This window comes from Andrena cerasifolii, chromosome 8 (genome assembly GCF_050908995.1).
Source record: "Andrena cerasifolii isolate SP2316 chromosome 8, iyAndCera1_principal, whole genome shotgun sequence".
Lineage (NCBI taxonomy): Eukaryota > Metazoa > Arthropoda > Insecta > Hymenoptera > Andrenidae > Andrena > Andrena cerasifolii.
Window position 1 is genome coordinate 8,598,129 of NC_135125.1, and position 16,841 is coordinate 8,614,969.

Here is a 16,841-nt window from a genome sequence, read left to right on the forward strand (position 1 = left end):
AAGTTTAATGTGTATTAGATGATAGATCGAATCAATGGCAGCGTGAAATCAGGGCAATTGCTCCTAATCGTAGAAACGGAAGAGCGATCTGTTTTGCAACTCTCCCTTGGCTGTGCCAGTCGCTTTTGCATCGTGCCGCATAATGAAATCACTGTACGCTCTTGCCCACAACGAAATACACTTAAACGCTATCAGATAAGGAATATATTCTGCATGATAGATTTAAGTAAAGGGAAACCTCGGTATCGCATTTTACGTTAGATACTATCGTTAGATGTATCGTAATGCTATCTAGGATGCAGTTTTTAAATCCATAGTATCTAAGGCAATATGTATGTACATAGGTGCCTCTTTCTTGTCGATTCCGAATCGTATTTAATCCGTAATGTACACCTACTTCACTTGCCTTCGTTTGAAAAGTATATAATACACTGTTAGATACGTAAATAAAGAATACCTAATTATTTCTTTTCGATGAAAATATATGTGGACACTGTAATTACCGAATATCTTAATTGCATAGACGTGGAGTTCTTGCAAATAGAAGAAGAAATTCGCTGCTACATTAGTAAACTACAGAAATATTGTTCACGCTTTTGCAATGATTCTGAAATCGATTAATAATAGAGAACAATTTCATGTGGTGCATTAAGCAGTATATATTATTAACGAAATGGAAAATAAATCTATACAAACACATACGTAGTGTGCATTTTTGCAATAACTATTTCTGGACAAGCATCTGTGAATGCGCAAGAGAAACAGAATGCTATGCAGTCGCATCAGAAAGTAAGTTGACACTCTTTAAAGTCGCACAACTTTTTTAAAATTGGTCCAAACGACTTGAGATTTTTTTTAGAAGCTGGCGGAATTAGTTTTCCAGCTGAAGTGTTTCGTTGTTTTTTTTTTCAAATTTTTTTCTGAGCCATATAACGGGAAGTGTAGCTCATAATCATAAAGCTCGAGGCCATTTTTATTATTAGTGTTTCTTTAAAAAATAAATATCATATAAAATGAAACATTTGAATAAAAATATTTGAAATAAAATGAAGGAAATTAAAAAGTGGTATTGAACATTACTATGTCACGATCCGAACAAATGAGCCTCCATTTAAATTATTACAAATTCTCCCTCGGCTAAAAGAGAAACCTCCACTCTTTTCACTCACTTAAAGTTATGAATAGTCACCTGTCGCTATTAGAATCGAGGATTCTTTCACGGAAGCACGGGTATTTATTATGATGAGCTATCGAGGGTTAAAACGTGACGAGAACTTCCACCAGCAATAAGATGGAAGTGGAAAGTGCAAGTCTTACTACTGCCATTAATTTTGCGGCAGCAAAAGGTAAGCAGGCTTTCAAGACGTAGGTATAATTAAAAATACATAAAGCATGGAGTTGCCTGCTTTTAATTATTCTCTAGATTTCTGCGCGCCAGACCGGCTAACGCGATCTAGGCTTAAACTGTTGACAATAATTATGATTAATGTACATTTAAACTGTAATTAATCCTTTCAAATCAGTTGCGAAGATAAAAACTCCACGTTGATGAATAGTAAAAGTAAATGGGCAACTGTACTCGTTGCAAAATCATTGCAAATATGAAAGCAAAAACCCATTTCCACCGGTTGCGCGAAGCTTATTTTTTAATATCGACTTTAAGACTCTTATGAAATATATTTCTAAATGATATCACTTTTTCACGTCTCCCTTTTTATTGTAATTAACCTACATATATAGAATTTCATTTTTAACCTATCGGTACCCGCGTTCATTTGAGTTTCACGAGCACTCGCGTCGTGCACCGAGTGCACGATGACGTATTATTAAGAAACATCGCGAACCCTAACGAACCGCGGTGGCCGGCAAGAAAGTATTTCTATTAAAAAATAGAAATAATTAGAAAAAATATTTATTAAAAAATAGAAATAATTAGAAAAAATATTTATTAAAAAATAGAATTATTAGAAAAAATATTTAATAAAAATAGAAATAATTAGAAAAAAATATTTATTAAAAAATAGAAATAATTAGAAAAAAATATTTATTAAAAATAGAAATAATTAGAAAAAAATATTTATTAAAAATAGAAATAATTAGAAAAAAATATTTATTAAAAATAGAAATAATTAGAAAAAAATTTTATTAAAAAATAGAAATAATTAGAAAAAAATATTTATTAAAAAACAGAAATAATTAGAAAAATATATTTATTAAAAAATAGAAATAATTAGAAAAAAATATTTATTAAAAATAGAAATAATAAGAAAAAAATATTTATTAAAAAATAGAAATAATTATTTCTATTAAAAAATAGAAATAATTAGACAAATACCGTTCAAGACGCGCTTAATTCGGTCTCAAATCTCCCATATTCAATAGTCATACGCACAACTGTATCCCACGAATTTTTCAAAATAAAATATTTCCAATAGACTAAGCTTCGTATAAGAAAATTTTATTCCGCACTTTCGCCTCTCTCACGGTGGATAATCATCCTCTTCTCAAGTGTATCTACTACCTGTTACGGGACACTCTGTGTACATAGTAACTTATGTAAGATGTACACGTATATTTACATATGAGCGCTGCCCGGTACATATAACTAGCTTCATAGTAACATCTCTTTGCAACATAAAGAAAAAGGGAAACGAGTTTACGATTACACTACGGAACCAGTTCCCGGAAAGAGTTAAGCGGTTAGCGCTGTGTTTTATGGAAGCTGTGTTTTCTCGGTATCGACTGTTAATTGCTTGTTTTCGAAGCGCTCGTTGAAAATATCTGCTTGCCAGATTTTCAAAAAGTCTGAGTTAGTCCGTGTATTGTTCTGTCGGCAGGTGGTGCACGCGGTAAGCACGAACCGCGCGTACCGTTGTCCACCCCCGACTCGCGGGACAATACAGTCATAAACCGCGACCTTACAAGGGATGATCCCGAACCCGAAAATTCGAAAAATTCTAAAATATTCTGAATATGTAGGGGATTCCCTCCTGATTACAACGCAATTTTTCTTTGCTGCCCAAATTCACTCGAAGGGGATGAAATTAACCCCCGAAAATTCTGCGTTATACAGTGACTCGCATTAATAATCAGACACTTTTTAAAATCGCATAACTTTTTTAGAATCGGTCCAAACAACTTGAGTTTTTTTCAGAACCTAGAAGCATTAGTTTGCTAACTAACGCGTTTCGTAATTTTGAAAAAAAAATGTATTTCGTTGGAATAGCGAAAAGAATAGTAAAGGTCGATTTTTAAACTTTTTCCTGTGAGCTTGTAATGAAAATTCAAAAAAAAACCTGTTTGTAGATTGCAGTAAGTTGTACACGTGCCTAAAATTTCACCAAAAATCGGTTAACGTTGCTCCGAGCTGCAAACGTTTAAAGATCGCAGAATAAGGTCGAGGATCGCGAGAATTCCCGAAATCATCGCAAACGTTCGCGTCGCGTTCTGAACAAGATTCTCGTCTCCTCTTAGTCAATCATTCAGACCGCGTCACAGTCTTTATACGGTCCACAGCCGTTCCTTCATCTACTATCACGACGTTTTATTTCACCCAAATTCGGTGCCGCTAGATCTGCCGTTTCAAACAAGTCGCTAAAAATTAATTCGGCGAGTCTGTTGCACGCCCACCGCGAAGGTTAATTGGGCCTTGCAACCGCAAGAGAATTGATAAGATGGCTCGCGCGTGCGATAGCGGCAACGTGCCGGACATCCACGGGACGTACGGTACCTTGTACGTACACTGAATTCACGTCACGAACCTGACGTTTCATTAGAAGCGAAAATAATGCACCGTATCATTTGATCGCTCGTTATGGACAAGCTGCGACTGTCAGCCGATTTTCTGGGACACTAGCTCGCCAGACAAAACGAGAAAATACGAGAGGAGCTCATGCCCGTTTTCCAATTAACGAGAGCCTCGAGGAAATCGCGAACGGCTGCACTGTGCGCGTGGATCGGTCGTACGGATCAGTTCGTGGATCGATTCGAAGGAGAGAGAGCAACTCCCGCCGCCGAGAGTGTAACTGAATAAATATCTAAGCCGACGTCGTCGATCGAATTGCCAGTATCGGTTGCAATCAAATGCAATAATGTAAGTCACACGTGCAGGCCCAGAGGCGACGTTGGATCATCTAAGTCCATCTGTTTAGATTGAAAGAAACACACGGTACGTTCTAATTGCAGCAGGATACGTGACAGTTTTTAAGTACCTGAGGACAAATACCTGGAATTAAAGGAAGGTTGATCAGCGCCATCCAGGACTCTCCCTTACACTGCACCCCTCACCCAAGAACCACCGATAACCCCCCCAGCTTGCGTGGTCACCCCCTCGCCCACATTTGATCCAGAATCGGCGTAAGATAACTACTCAATTTGTAATTGGAAGGCAGCTGAAAAGCTAGAACCCGATCAGGTTTCGATGTCGCGGGAACAGCACTACGAGTGTTACCTCGTATGTACTTTAATGAAAATGTGCACTCGATTGGTACTTTCTAAGCAACCAACACTGCCTTTTTCGATTCGATTTGTCGTAGGTCACAGAAACGACCCTTGTGGAAGTTAATCTTTGGCTTACGACAGCATCATTTCACAGCAATGCCTCTGTACATGTCAGTTAACTTTAATTTTGATAGTTCATCAGTCCTACGACATTCTTGCTTTATTGTTTGATTATTTTTGTACTGTCATTTCTTTCTTTTTTTTAAACTGTTTCTTTGCTGAATTTGTTAAATTAATTGTACATTGTAAGCTAAAGGGCCTTTGCCCGGTTAATAAATAATTAATAATTATAATCATTTCATTCTCAAAAAGAGTAGAGAGACACTCGCGATGCAAGATAATTAAGTTTTAATACGCATTGTAATAATTTATTACAATATCTTGCTCCTTCTCCGAGTAATTTTAAATAAAAGGAAAAGAGCGAGTAGTTAAAAACTTTAAGAGAAACTAAATGATAACTTAAAACTGGTGTTAAATTGGTATTAAACTTTTATAAGTTTAGAACATTGCTCAGAGGCTCCGTCCGTGAAATGGCACCGAGGCTTTGCTGAAAGATAATTTTCGAAAGTAAATTGATAGCCTTCGGATGCGGTACAAAGTAAACGTGAAAAATACACATTTTTCAATCAGCTGAAAGCAATTGAAGTGCCACCGATCCTCGGCTTCGCAGCCGCCGATAATCAATAATATATATCATTGCCCTCAGCTTCGGCTCCTAACAGAAGTAACATCTTGGTTAAATGACAGAGCTCCGCGACTTCTACGGCAGAATTTCATACAGAACGTTACAGTCCAATCTCTTTCATTGTTCGATTTATTTAATTGCGCCTATACGCCCCGCGTGCCATGCACTTACGCTGCAAGCGAAAAGCGGAGAAAGCCACAGCGTTCTGTTTTTCCTTACGATTTCCTACTCTCCCACATTTTATACCGGCATTCTTTCATAATTGCATAAGGCTGCGCAAAGTTGACGATAAGCGACCTGCGGGTTGAAAGAACTAGGTCTGTCCAGTTACATGTTACGAAGCCTTGAATGTAACAGCACAGGTGTGTCTCTTGAAACGTTATCCCGGTTCGGTTAAGCGAATATATTTGCATGAAAATCCATGGAAATGCGAATTCGCGCGTCAATCGATTATCGACAGCGTTAAAAACGAAGTAGTTAGTGTGTAAATTAATCCTCCGCGGTCACGCCTTCTTATAATCACGAATTGGTCACACTGAGTTCACTGCACCCCAGCGTCATTCTTGAGTTAGCATTTATCGTGTTTTTGAATCTTTTAACTTCTCTTATAATATTTATAACATAATTGATAAATATAATTTATAATATGTAACTTAGTCTAATACGACTGAAAGACAACTACTATGATCAGTAATAAAAAAGGCAGAAAATATTAAATTAATATCGTCGTTGTGTTTCTGTCTTAACCCTCGGTTGTCACACAGGGTCAAATTGACCCTGCAATTTTTTTAAGCAAATAACTTTTCGTCGGAACTCTTATTGCTTCAATTTTTTTTTAAGCACGATGACAACTTTAAATAACGACACTTGAAGTTTGAAATCACTTTTTCCCTATAGTTTTCATCCTTTCAACGCCTTTGAAAATTATAAATTTTTAATTTTTTTGTATTTTTTTCTGGTAGCTCCCCCTAGTCAGAAGTATATTCTTCAAAATAAAAGAAGTTTCAATCGAATCGGATAATAACTTTTGGAAATACAGGTCCCACCGTTTTGAGAACACTGTTTCGAGAAAAACGCGTTTAAAGTTTTACGCGAGTGCCGAGTGCAAGGTGTTACCCATGCATTTGCCGCTACTCAAATGCCTGTAACTTCGAGAATTTTACTAATGTCAAAAAATCCTTCTAAACACCTATCTCTAAAATATTGAACATTCGAAAAATGAAATAAAAAAAATCGACTTTTAGACCGGAACCTCCCCTTAAACTGAACCCAGTTGTATGATAATATTCTTAATTAATCTGATTTATTAAAAGAAAACTACAAATGAAACCGTTTAAAAGCTGTAATTACAACATTCTTGAACACTTCTCCGATAGCAAACTATAAATTTACTAAAAACGTTTACAAGAAGAATAATATTGCTTGGGAACAAAATAATCTCGAATCTAGAGAAGTGACTTCAAGAACCGCGTTCCGTGCCATGTGGGCCACCAGTGGTGCCTGATATTCATCAGAATCGAAGCTTCCCTTCAAATTCAAAATGTATTTCCCAGTTCAGTGTCGAGATCAAAATAAAACAGGAGAAGCTGAAATTATGAATGCTAAATAGATATAAACACAATTGCTACTTCTCTATAATTTAATATCGCAGTCTGCTTTCCTCGTGTAATTTTTTTAAAATCCAAAAAAAAAGTCTGAATCTCCACCGCGGCACGGAACCAGGTAACAGTTAGACCAGTTGAATGCCACGTGCCTAGATACACCTAATCCGATCAAGGATACACGGGGATGTCGGCTTGTAAATCGAGGATCGCCGGAATCCCAATGAGCCGCGGAAGGATGTTCATATTTAATTCGCGGTGCACGCGTTGGAACGGCTTCTCAAGCTGATAAGAAATTTCCTCGGTGGCAGGAGAGTTTACGCGGTAACGGTGCCCGGCAAAGCGTGGTCGAGATAACCCGCGGTATTACGAGTTAACGGATGATTAACTGCGCGCACTATAAATAATTGGAAAAGTATGCCTCGCGTGTGCCAATCCCCCCCCCCCCCACCATTTACATAACCCGCGCGGCGATTTTCATATTTCACGGGGCACCGGTTATATTTGGAATCGATAGTAATTAATAATTCATTGTCCGGCAAAGCGGGCTGGGAATGGCGATAGCATTACGCCTTTCGACTTTCCTGCGAGCATTAATCAACTGGCGAACGCGGAAGACGCTTGCAAATTCTGCATAACAAGCTGCAGATGTGAAACGTTGCCGCGCGCCGTTTGCGAGGATAGAAATGAGAGAAATGGTGAGAAAAATCGAAAGTGTAATAGATACACGATTGATTATTTCTCCCCCACTTCGGAGCGAATAGGCTTACTGATTTAAGTCGGTGTTAGATGCAATTTGATCCTGATGACTAATCACAGATAAGAATAATGAGAAAGTTTTTGTTCCTTAACGACAGATAGGAATTTGTTTCAATAGCATAGACGGTGAGCAGGTAAGTTTTAGTCGGACAATTTTTTTCGTCATTTGCATTATTTGTTTTGTAGGTTTTCTAGTATTTATCTAAGAACGTAGGGGAGAGTTGGGAATATCCTGCTGGTCACCTAAATCGCACCTCATCAATTTCTCAATAATTAATGAAAATAAACGTGTAATGGTAAAAGTATCCTTGAAATAAAAAGCTTTCGAGTTTACGCCCCATTTAAAAGAATCAGATCGGTATGTCACAACAAGGTCAGTAACCTACCCCCTTAAGAAACTGATGGTCCCTGCTTTCAGGGACCAATCTACACCCCTGAATCAGTGCAAATTAGTAAAAAAAAACTTGCTGCAAAATTGTTTATAACATTAAAAATTAATATTAATTTTCCTTTACATATCAACATATTCTGCTCGATGAAAGGGGAAGAAAGGAACCATGTGTCGCAAACGCACCGTTTTCTAACAAAAAAAATTGATAAAGTTTTGGCATAAATAAAGTGATTCGTGTATTTCGATGAAACCACTCCTCGCGTTTCCTTGTATCCCTTCCTGTTTAGCAATATCACCCTGCGATCCATTTATCCTTATATTTCATTTTCAGCGAGTGATGCTAAGCCGACGGTATCGCGCGACGTGTTGGCTTCGCTGGAAACACGAGGCACGAGTCGCGGCGCCCGTCGTACGAGGTACAGAAGAGGAGATAGATCCGATAGATCGGGACGTACGAGTTAACAGCTCGCTTTAAAAGCCGGGATATATTCAGATTATCGTCGTAGAACACAGCGATGAATTTCTTCGCGTCTTGATACCCGTCGGTGAGATCGATCGTGCGATATCGATTGCGGTGATCGTCGTTGCGGTGGTATCGTCGACACGAGTTAATAATTGCGAAACACCAACCGGTTAATTGGCTCCGGTGCATTCTTTGGCGAGCCACCTACGAGGTCGGGGAACTCTGCGATCGAAATAACGATCGCTGGCTGTGCCTCGAGATCGGACTCGTAAAAAATGACGCGATTTTATCGCGAGTAGAAAGTACCTGATTTTCGTTCACGAATAATCCTAGCTAACAAGTACACAGGCCGCGCACCGCCTCGACCTTATTACTACCAGTGGGGATGGTTCCGTCTCATCCTCATCGATCGCGAGTGCAGATTTCGAAAGAGAAATTGATTTTGTGACCGCGGAGAGAGGGGAGGGTCAATTTTACGTTGTAAGAGTTAGTGCGGTGTGTTTGAATTTATTATTAATATTGGCTTCCAATAATAATTGCGTATGTAATGCATAATTAATTGCGTATGCGTATGATAACATTGTTTTGAGAATATAAGCTAGAAAATACTAATGTAGGTATATATTATTATTCACGTTTTTATGGGAAGGATTACAAAACGTATAGGGGAGGCCGGGGCTAAAAGTTCCGATTTCGATAAACCATAAAAATGATTGGAAAATAATGTAGTTATTCTCTTCGCTATTGACTAATTTCTTGTTAAATTTATTATATCTTCTGATTTTAAGCTTGTGTTTAATATATTGTAATAGGTTTCCCATAGAAAGTAATTTATTTGTGGCTGATCGAAGCGGAACTTCTTACCCCTATATGGGGCAAGTTGTTATCGCATTGGGGTAAGTTTTGACTATGATATAAGAGTTGCCTTTTAATGAAATATTTCATTTTCTAATGAAGTAAAGCAGAATTTTATTAATAATGGTTATTTATGAAGGTTCGGACCAACAAAAATGTATTATCTTTAAAAGAAAACCAAAAGCGACAGTTTTTATTTATCTTTACGCATAACTTCGATCGAAGTCGTGTCCCTTTCCGCCTTTCATTCATATGTTCGCATCTTAAAGCACAGCGGAAACAATTTATACATTTGCGGTAGGTCTGTGACGATAGCACCCCCAAATTCGAATTTTTGGAAAAACTCAACGGCATTCGTTTGTCCATCGTTTGCCCACGTTTGCCCATAAAATTTTTTTTTATGCCCACCCTTCAAAAAAAAGTTATGAACAAAATAAAAAATTTGTCTTCATCACCCATCATGAATGCATTTCAATTTTTTAATAGAAGGATACGAATATACCCGATCTGGCCACGTTTGCCCACTCTCAGATTTCATTTGCCCACCCTCCAGAATTTAAATAAAAAATAAAAACCGCGAAAACATGGGTATAGATGAAGCGATCGCGTTAAAGTTCGATTATTCTCGAAAATATTATCAAAATCGTTCGTTCAACAGTGCAATTCGTTAGTTTAGATGTAGAAGAGATTTGCCCATCCATTAATTTCGTATGCCCACCCTTCAGAATCGAATTATTAATGAAGATAGCCAAGAAGTGCGGTACCCGTTAAAGCGATCGCGTTAAAGTTCGATTTTTCTGGAAAATATTATCAAAATCGTTCTTTCAACGATGCATATCGTTTGTCCAGATGTAGAAGAGATTTGTCCATCCATTAATTTCGTATGCCCACCCTCCAGAATCGAATTATTAATAAAGATAGCCAAGAAGTGCGGTACCCGTTGAACCGAATACCTTTCCGTTCGTTTTTTCCCGAATGAATTATCAAAATCAATTGTACTTACCGTAAAGGTTGAAGGTGTTTGGTGACATGTTATCCAAGAAATGTTGCACACACTTATTTCTCACTTTATTCGAACGACACTTCAATTTGTATCGCTCATCGAACACTTCACACTTTTCACACATCTGCAGCATGTGCAGAATAACACCAGAGTGGTTTTCTAGTCATTTTTCACTAATTACCGCAATGATATCGCACAACGGAAAATAATATAATCTCACAGTTACTTCACAAACCGTAAATGAATGCACGGTCTCGCAAGGGTTGCGTCCGAACTCTGGAGACCGACTGACTTTCGTGCGTCGTTGGAAACAATTCGAGGGTATCGCAGACATCTGTTTACGTTTCGACACGTTCGATGACGACACGCAGCGCTGATACCCTGAAGGGTCGCAGCCCCGAGTGCCACTGCCGAAACGTAAACAGATGTCTGCGATACTCTCGAATTATTTCCAACGACGCACTTCTAGGCTATCTTTATTAATAATTCGATTCTGGAGGGTGGGCATACGAAATTAATGCATGGGCAAGTCTCTTCTACATCTGGACAAACGATATGCATCGTTGAAAGAACGATTTTGATAATATTTTCCAGAAAAATCGAACTTTAACGCGATCGCTTCAACGGGTACCGCACTTCTTGGCTATCTTTATTAATATATCGATTCTGGAGGGTGGGCATACGAAATTAATGCATGGGCAAATCTCTTCTACATCTAAAATAACGAACTGCATCGTTGAAAGAACGATTTCGATAATATTTTTCAGAAAAATCGAACTTTAACGCGATCGCTTCACCTGTACCCTTCTTTTCGAGGTTTTTATTTTTTATTTAAATTCTGGAGGGTGGGCAAATGAAATCTGAGAGTGGGCAAACGTGGCCAGGTCGGGTACATTCGTATCCTTCTATTAAAAAATTGAAATACATTCATGATGGGTGATGAAGACAAATTTTTTATTTTGTTCATAACTTTTTTTGGAGGGTGGGCAAAAAAAAATTTTTTATGGGCAAACGTGGGCAAACGAAGGACAATCATTTCCCACCGATAAATCATTAAAACGTTTTCATGGGGGTGCTGATGAAAATTTTTTTTTGCCATAATTTTTTTTTGAAGGGTGGGCAAACGAAATTTTTTATGGGAAAACATGGGCATACGATGAACAAACGAATGCCGTTGAGTTTTTTTAAAAAATCGAATTTGGGGGTGCTATCTTCACAGACCTATTTGCGGCGGGGCAAGTTTTTACGGTACCAACGTGCCCCAAGTCACGGTAACAACTAGCCCCTACCGACACATGTAGCAATTTCAAAGATTATTCTGCTTATACATGTATTCAAACGATAAACACTATTACACCATGTTCTTAAATGTCATTTGATCCATAAGAACGATTCAATCTATAATATCGACGTTAAATAATTGAAATAGACCAAAAAGTAATGATAGAAAAATTTTTACTTATCTGGTATGCGACTAATAGGTCCTTGCTTACAACCACACAATTCGCTGTCGCGGACGCTATTAAAGTGGGCGACAGAGTAGCGTGATCAACTCACACGGAAAAAATAATTTAAAGTACAACGCTCTTTTTATTTTGAAGATAGAGCCGTCGGAACAACTTACCCCCGGAACTTTTAGCCCCGGTCTCCCCTACAAGATTTTATTATACTCAGAGCTCGATTCAATCACAGAAGTTATATGGAATAAGAGTGCTTAGAAACTTAGGGCAGATAGACGAATAGATGAAGAAATGTAGGCAGCAGATTTTGGTGTGCATGGAAAACCTACGAGAATATTTCAAACAAAGCATTTGTGATTGAAATGTACTTTTATCACTAAGTCTGTTTTAAACATGTGGATTTATGTTTGAGCTTAATTTAAATTTAAGTTGAACGTGTGGCGACTTGATAGAAAGTATTGATTTTGTTTATTTTTAAAAGACAGATATTAGTAGTAGTAAAGCAGTGGACTCGGTTTTACATAAATAATACTTATTTAAACTATCTCTCTCATACTTGTACCACACACATTGCACTCGCTTCTCTGTCTTTGGTCTCATCTACCTCCACTTGCCGTACTAACTTATTCCAATTTATTCTCACCTATACTAAGCTACGGTACGCATTTTATGCAATACTACGCGAATATTAATTAGGCAGTAAAAAATAATGGTAAAATAATTTTTTTCTATATTTCTCCATTCTATGCAAGAAGGGCCTACAATTAACATGAATTTCACTGGTTAATTTATTACGTAATACCGATTGTGATAACGCAACTATTGCACAAAGGAGATGCATCAAAATTTTAAATACTATAAACAGTTTCACAACAAATTTAACTATGTATAAAAAATATCTAACATCGTAATGTTTACAGACACTTTTCTCGAAACTGACTTTTGGCACCCTTCTTGCATCCAACAGTACAATAAAATTGCAGATCATCGACGGTGTAAAAGTAAAGAAAAGCTGAGGGGGAACGCGCGAAGCTTTCCGCGTCAATCTGTAAGAGGAAAATATTGAATTTTCGCCCCTCTATAAGGACGTCGTCAGTAAAACAAGTTAAGCGAGTGTCGTTGTTAGACTTTCACTGGCCTGCAAATTCTCCTGAAAGAGTGATTTTGATGACTGAAAACTCGTAACAAGAAAAAAGCTATGCCCCTTACCGCGAACAGTGGTATCCCATCGCTTTCTCGTATAATGTTGCAGAATTGTGAATCGCCGATGCGAGAAAGTATTCGCATAACTAATAAGCCGTCCGCGTTACGTCATCGCGTGTTAGACATTTACTCGAAATAAAAAAAGAGAAGAGAATTAACACGTGCCACGCGTACTAAGCGTAGTTCAAGTTTCATTGCTTTGATGAAATAATAGTAATAATTGCCGTTGCGCCACGCTCCCGTTTGGAAGATTAATATCATTTCGAGCGAATCACCTTTAATACCTCGAAATTTTATTTATCAACTACCTTGTGCTGCTTGCTTAAATATCAAACAACTGTACCTGTGCACTTTAAAGCACAGTGCAGAAGCACATTTCTTCCCAGTCATTAGCCATCTATCTATACACTGATTGCGACTATTAATTAAAGAAGATACACTTCGTTGTAACTGTTTATTAAGAAAGAAATGCTTGGCGATAATTGAAGAATTTCAGGCGAATAATTATTTAGACGTATTGCTGCTTCTTGCGTATACTAATTAGACGATAAGAGATTATTGGGATCAATTGAATACGTGTAATTATTGCCTGATATTATTAGTGGTAAAGTGCAAAAATTTGCTTTGCTATGCCATTTCTTAACCCTCTCTTAACGACGAAAAAAGTATTATAAATAAAAAGTAAAATTAAAATTTTAGGTTCAGTCCCAGCGTAAATTATTTAACTTGAAGAGAATTTTTGTCTTTTTGCAATCAGATGACTGTGGCAGGTGCTATACCTGTCGACAACATCGTCGAAGAGATTCCACAATAATTGATAAATAATAATCGACATAAAAAAAATATTTTCTGCAAGTTTAAAGATGCCTCCTTATATCCCAAAAGAGTTTAATGCAATATTAAGAATAGTTTTTTAAAAAAAAAATCATAAATTTCGGCAGCTGTTACACGAGAATCCTCCCTTAAGAAACTAACCCAATTTTAACGTTTAGGTGTAATGAACAAAAACTAGTGCAACTATGAAATATATGTTATGATAGCATTAAAGATATGACTATTCATAAAAAAAATTGCACCCATTAGAATTCAAAATTTACCTAACCCAGACCAGTAAAAACTTACAGCTTATATAAATTAGAGGCGAAAATTACATCAACCGGCATCAAGACAAAACATTCATTTCGCTGTAATTATTAATGATTCTATACGGTGTTCTGTTTCCACACTGTTGCTAAGCGACATGCAAGCTACAACCCCAAGCTAAGAGATATCGCCTAATTAGGTCGATTAATATGCGAATAAAGAATATGCTCCAATTTAGGATCCGGTCCAAGTTAGGGAACTTTCCCCTAGATATGTATCTGGTAACTTTATAAACGGGAGTATAACTTACGAAGTAATTACGAGGCAACGACGGTGTGCACTAACGAAGATAAACGATAAAATCGTCAAAAAGGAGAATATTTTTGTAAGTCAATAAGGAACATTTTAAGCTATATTTTTACTAGATATGTAACCGCCTTATCGAAACTTACGCATTGCTCTTAAAAATAACAAATACGGTTCCGTATCATTTCTAGGACTGAATTAAGTGTTTTCCTGGTGCACGAGCAAGACAAAAAATATTGTAAAGTAGTTGAATTCGAAAGGCAGTCATTAAGGAAGATACACGGAATACGGAAAACTTAGAAAGGCGGATGCTACGACTGGATAGAAAAACCAATAAATAAAGTGAATCCTACTTTACTCGTAAATGAAGATTTTCGATTTGCATACCCGGCTCCGAGTAACAGTAATTAGCTGAGGATTTGTTACGGCTCTATTAATCATCAGAAAGCACGACGCAACATTGTGTGTACCCACAACTGTTACCATCGTTTACCAAGCTAATTGCAAATTAAAATGGTAAAACAAAAACTTCTCCGCGATATTTACGGGCTTACCTGATAAGTGTAACCAAACACCGATATCTACTAATTGCGTGAACATCTAAATACTAGCACCGATTGTAATCACTAACGCCCTCTTTTTAAATTCTTGATATATCGCGCGTTATTAGTAATTATATTGCTCTAAGTTGTTAGAGAGGAATACACAAGTCACGAGACATATAATTATATGTGAACGTAAGAAACAGAAATATAGCTGTATACTTTTATTTAAAGTAACAACACCTTCTTATTATTTTCACTGCGAAAATATTTCGAATTTGCCATCTGCACTTCCGAAATCAATTACGCTTCTAATGGCCGATAGCAACGAAAATACGCGTGACTTATTATCATAATACGTCGTGGCCGATACGAATATAAATTAATCGAAGCAATAATATTCTTCTTATTCACCTGTATCCTTTAAGCACGTCTAGTCTATGGAGAATTATATGTATATACTCTGTTATGATACATATGTATATACATACAATAATATGTACGAAGAGATTTGCCTTTCTTGTGCGGTTCACACCGTACGAACGAGAGATCACCTGTTTGTCTATGCACGATATACCCGAGGGGTCAATCACCGTGAAACGAACGAAATTCTTCAAACTCATTCACTTTAAAAACCGGTAGAACTCTATGCCGCAGGCATTTTAGGCGTAGAATACACAGCGCAAAAGTTTTGTGAAAGATTGCAAAATTTCGAGAGAGAAAAAGCTGTCGAAAATTTTGCTAAAGTCACATAATTCTCGAAGTCTCTTAATCGTAACTTTGATTACCCGATAACCTCTAATATGCGCGTGACGGTTCGAGAGAATAAACAGAGACTCACCGGAATGTGTCCAGCAATCGGTGCAATCCTGACATAACATGGACCAATCGTTCTTTAAATCCTTAAAAGTCGCCATGGCCGGTCGTCAGGACCTGTTCCTTCGCTACCGGTTCCTCCGATGGGTCCGCAACGAAGAAAGTAGAATTTCCACCTTGTCACAGCAATGTTGGCTCGCGTTTCCCGTGTTACGAACCGAAACACAACCAAGCTTCCCGCGTAATGTCGAGTGGAACGCACGGTCGGCACACGAAACTTCGCACAGCATTCACAGGCAACGTTCTCAAGTGGAGATGAGAAACGAACTCAGAACACACACGAGCACTCCAAGCAGTCAACGATTCCCTTACAACACCCAGTTCTGGTTTGCTGTTCGTTCCACCCGGTGTTCTCTCCATCCTTATCCTGTCTTTCACCACTACAGCCGCACCTTTCGCTCTTTCACCAGTCGCACGTACGCGCGACCGTCCTTGTTACACTAATTTCGTTACGCACCGACGTTCCTCTTCCCACCAGTCACCCGTCTCTTTTGCACTGTTTATTTTTGCAATCGGTTCACCGCGAGGTCGACCATCATCTATTGTGTTTACATGTGTGTGCGTGACTACGTGTATGGTAATTCCCGCCTAGTTGCCCGAGGCACGTTCTCATTAACCTAATATTTATGATAGAAATCCGTAGGATCTGCGATGGAATGTAAGTTATGTACGTAAAGTTTGAAACGTCGGTTGCAGTATGTGCTGTATATCAGTGGTTACTGCTATAAAATCTTTTTCCATTCGCATTGTTATACGTGGGGCAACCGGTTCGCGACATTTAAATTTCGGCAGTGGCGCTTTCAAAGACACTGCGCATGATCAAACCATAAATGCTTCTCTAGGCAGACCCTCCAATTAAGTGGAGGATCGTTATCGATTTACTATCGATTTACTGCAAAGACGAGAGAAAAATACGGAGATTCAAAGATTCTATATTTATTTTAGGGGCCGTCCTTAAATTACGTAAAGGTAATTTTGGCGAGATCTTACCCCCTCCCTCCCCCAGTATAAGAATTCGTAAGATTTGATATTGCAACCCCCTTCTTACGTAATATTTTGTGCATCTAATTTCTTCAGTTATTAAAATTCTTTTAAAGGTTTATATAATTATTAT

General features: G+C 37.8%; 1 protein-coding gene across 1 annotated transcript in view; it reads right to left on the reverse strand.

Moving 5' to 3' along the window:
- Positions 1–16,103, reverse strand: part of Centrocortin (cerebellar degeneration-related protein 2-like) — a 98,579-nt gene extending 82,476 nt beyond the window's left edge. The window contains exon 1 of the mRNA XM_076818626.1: positions 15,693–16,103. Coding sequence (XP_076674741.1) covers positions 15,693–15,768 — 76 coding nt within the window. The 5' untranslated portion in view covers positions 15,769–16,103. The remainder of the gene's footprint in view (positions 1–15,692) is intronic.
- Between the last annotated feature and the right edge of the window lie 738 nt (positions 16,104–16,841).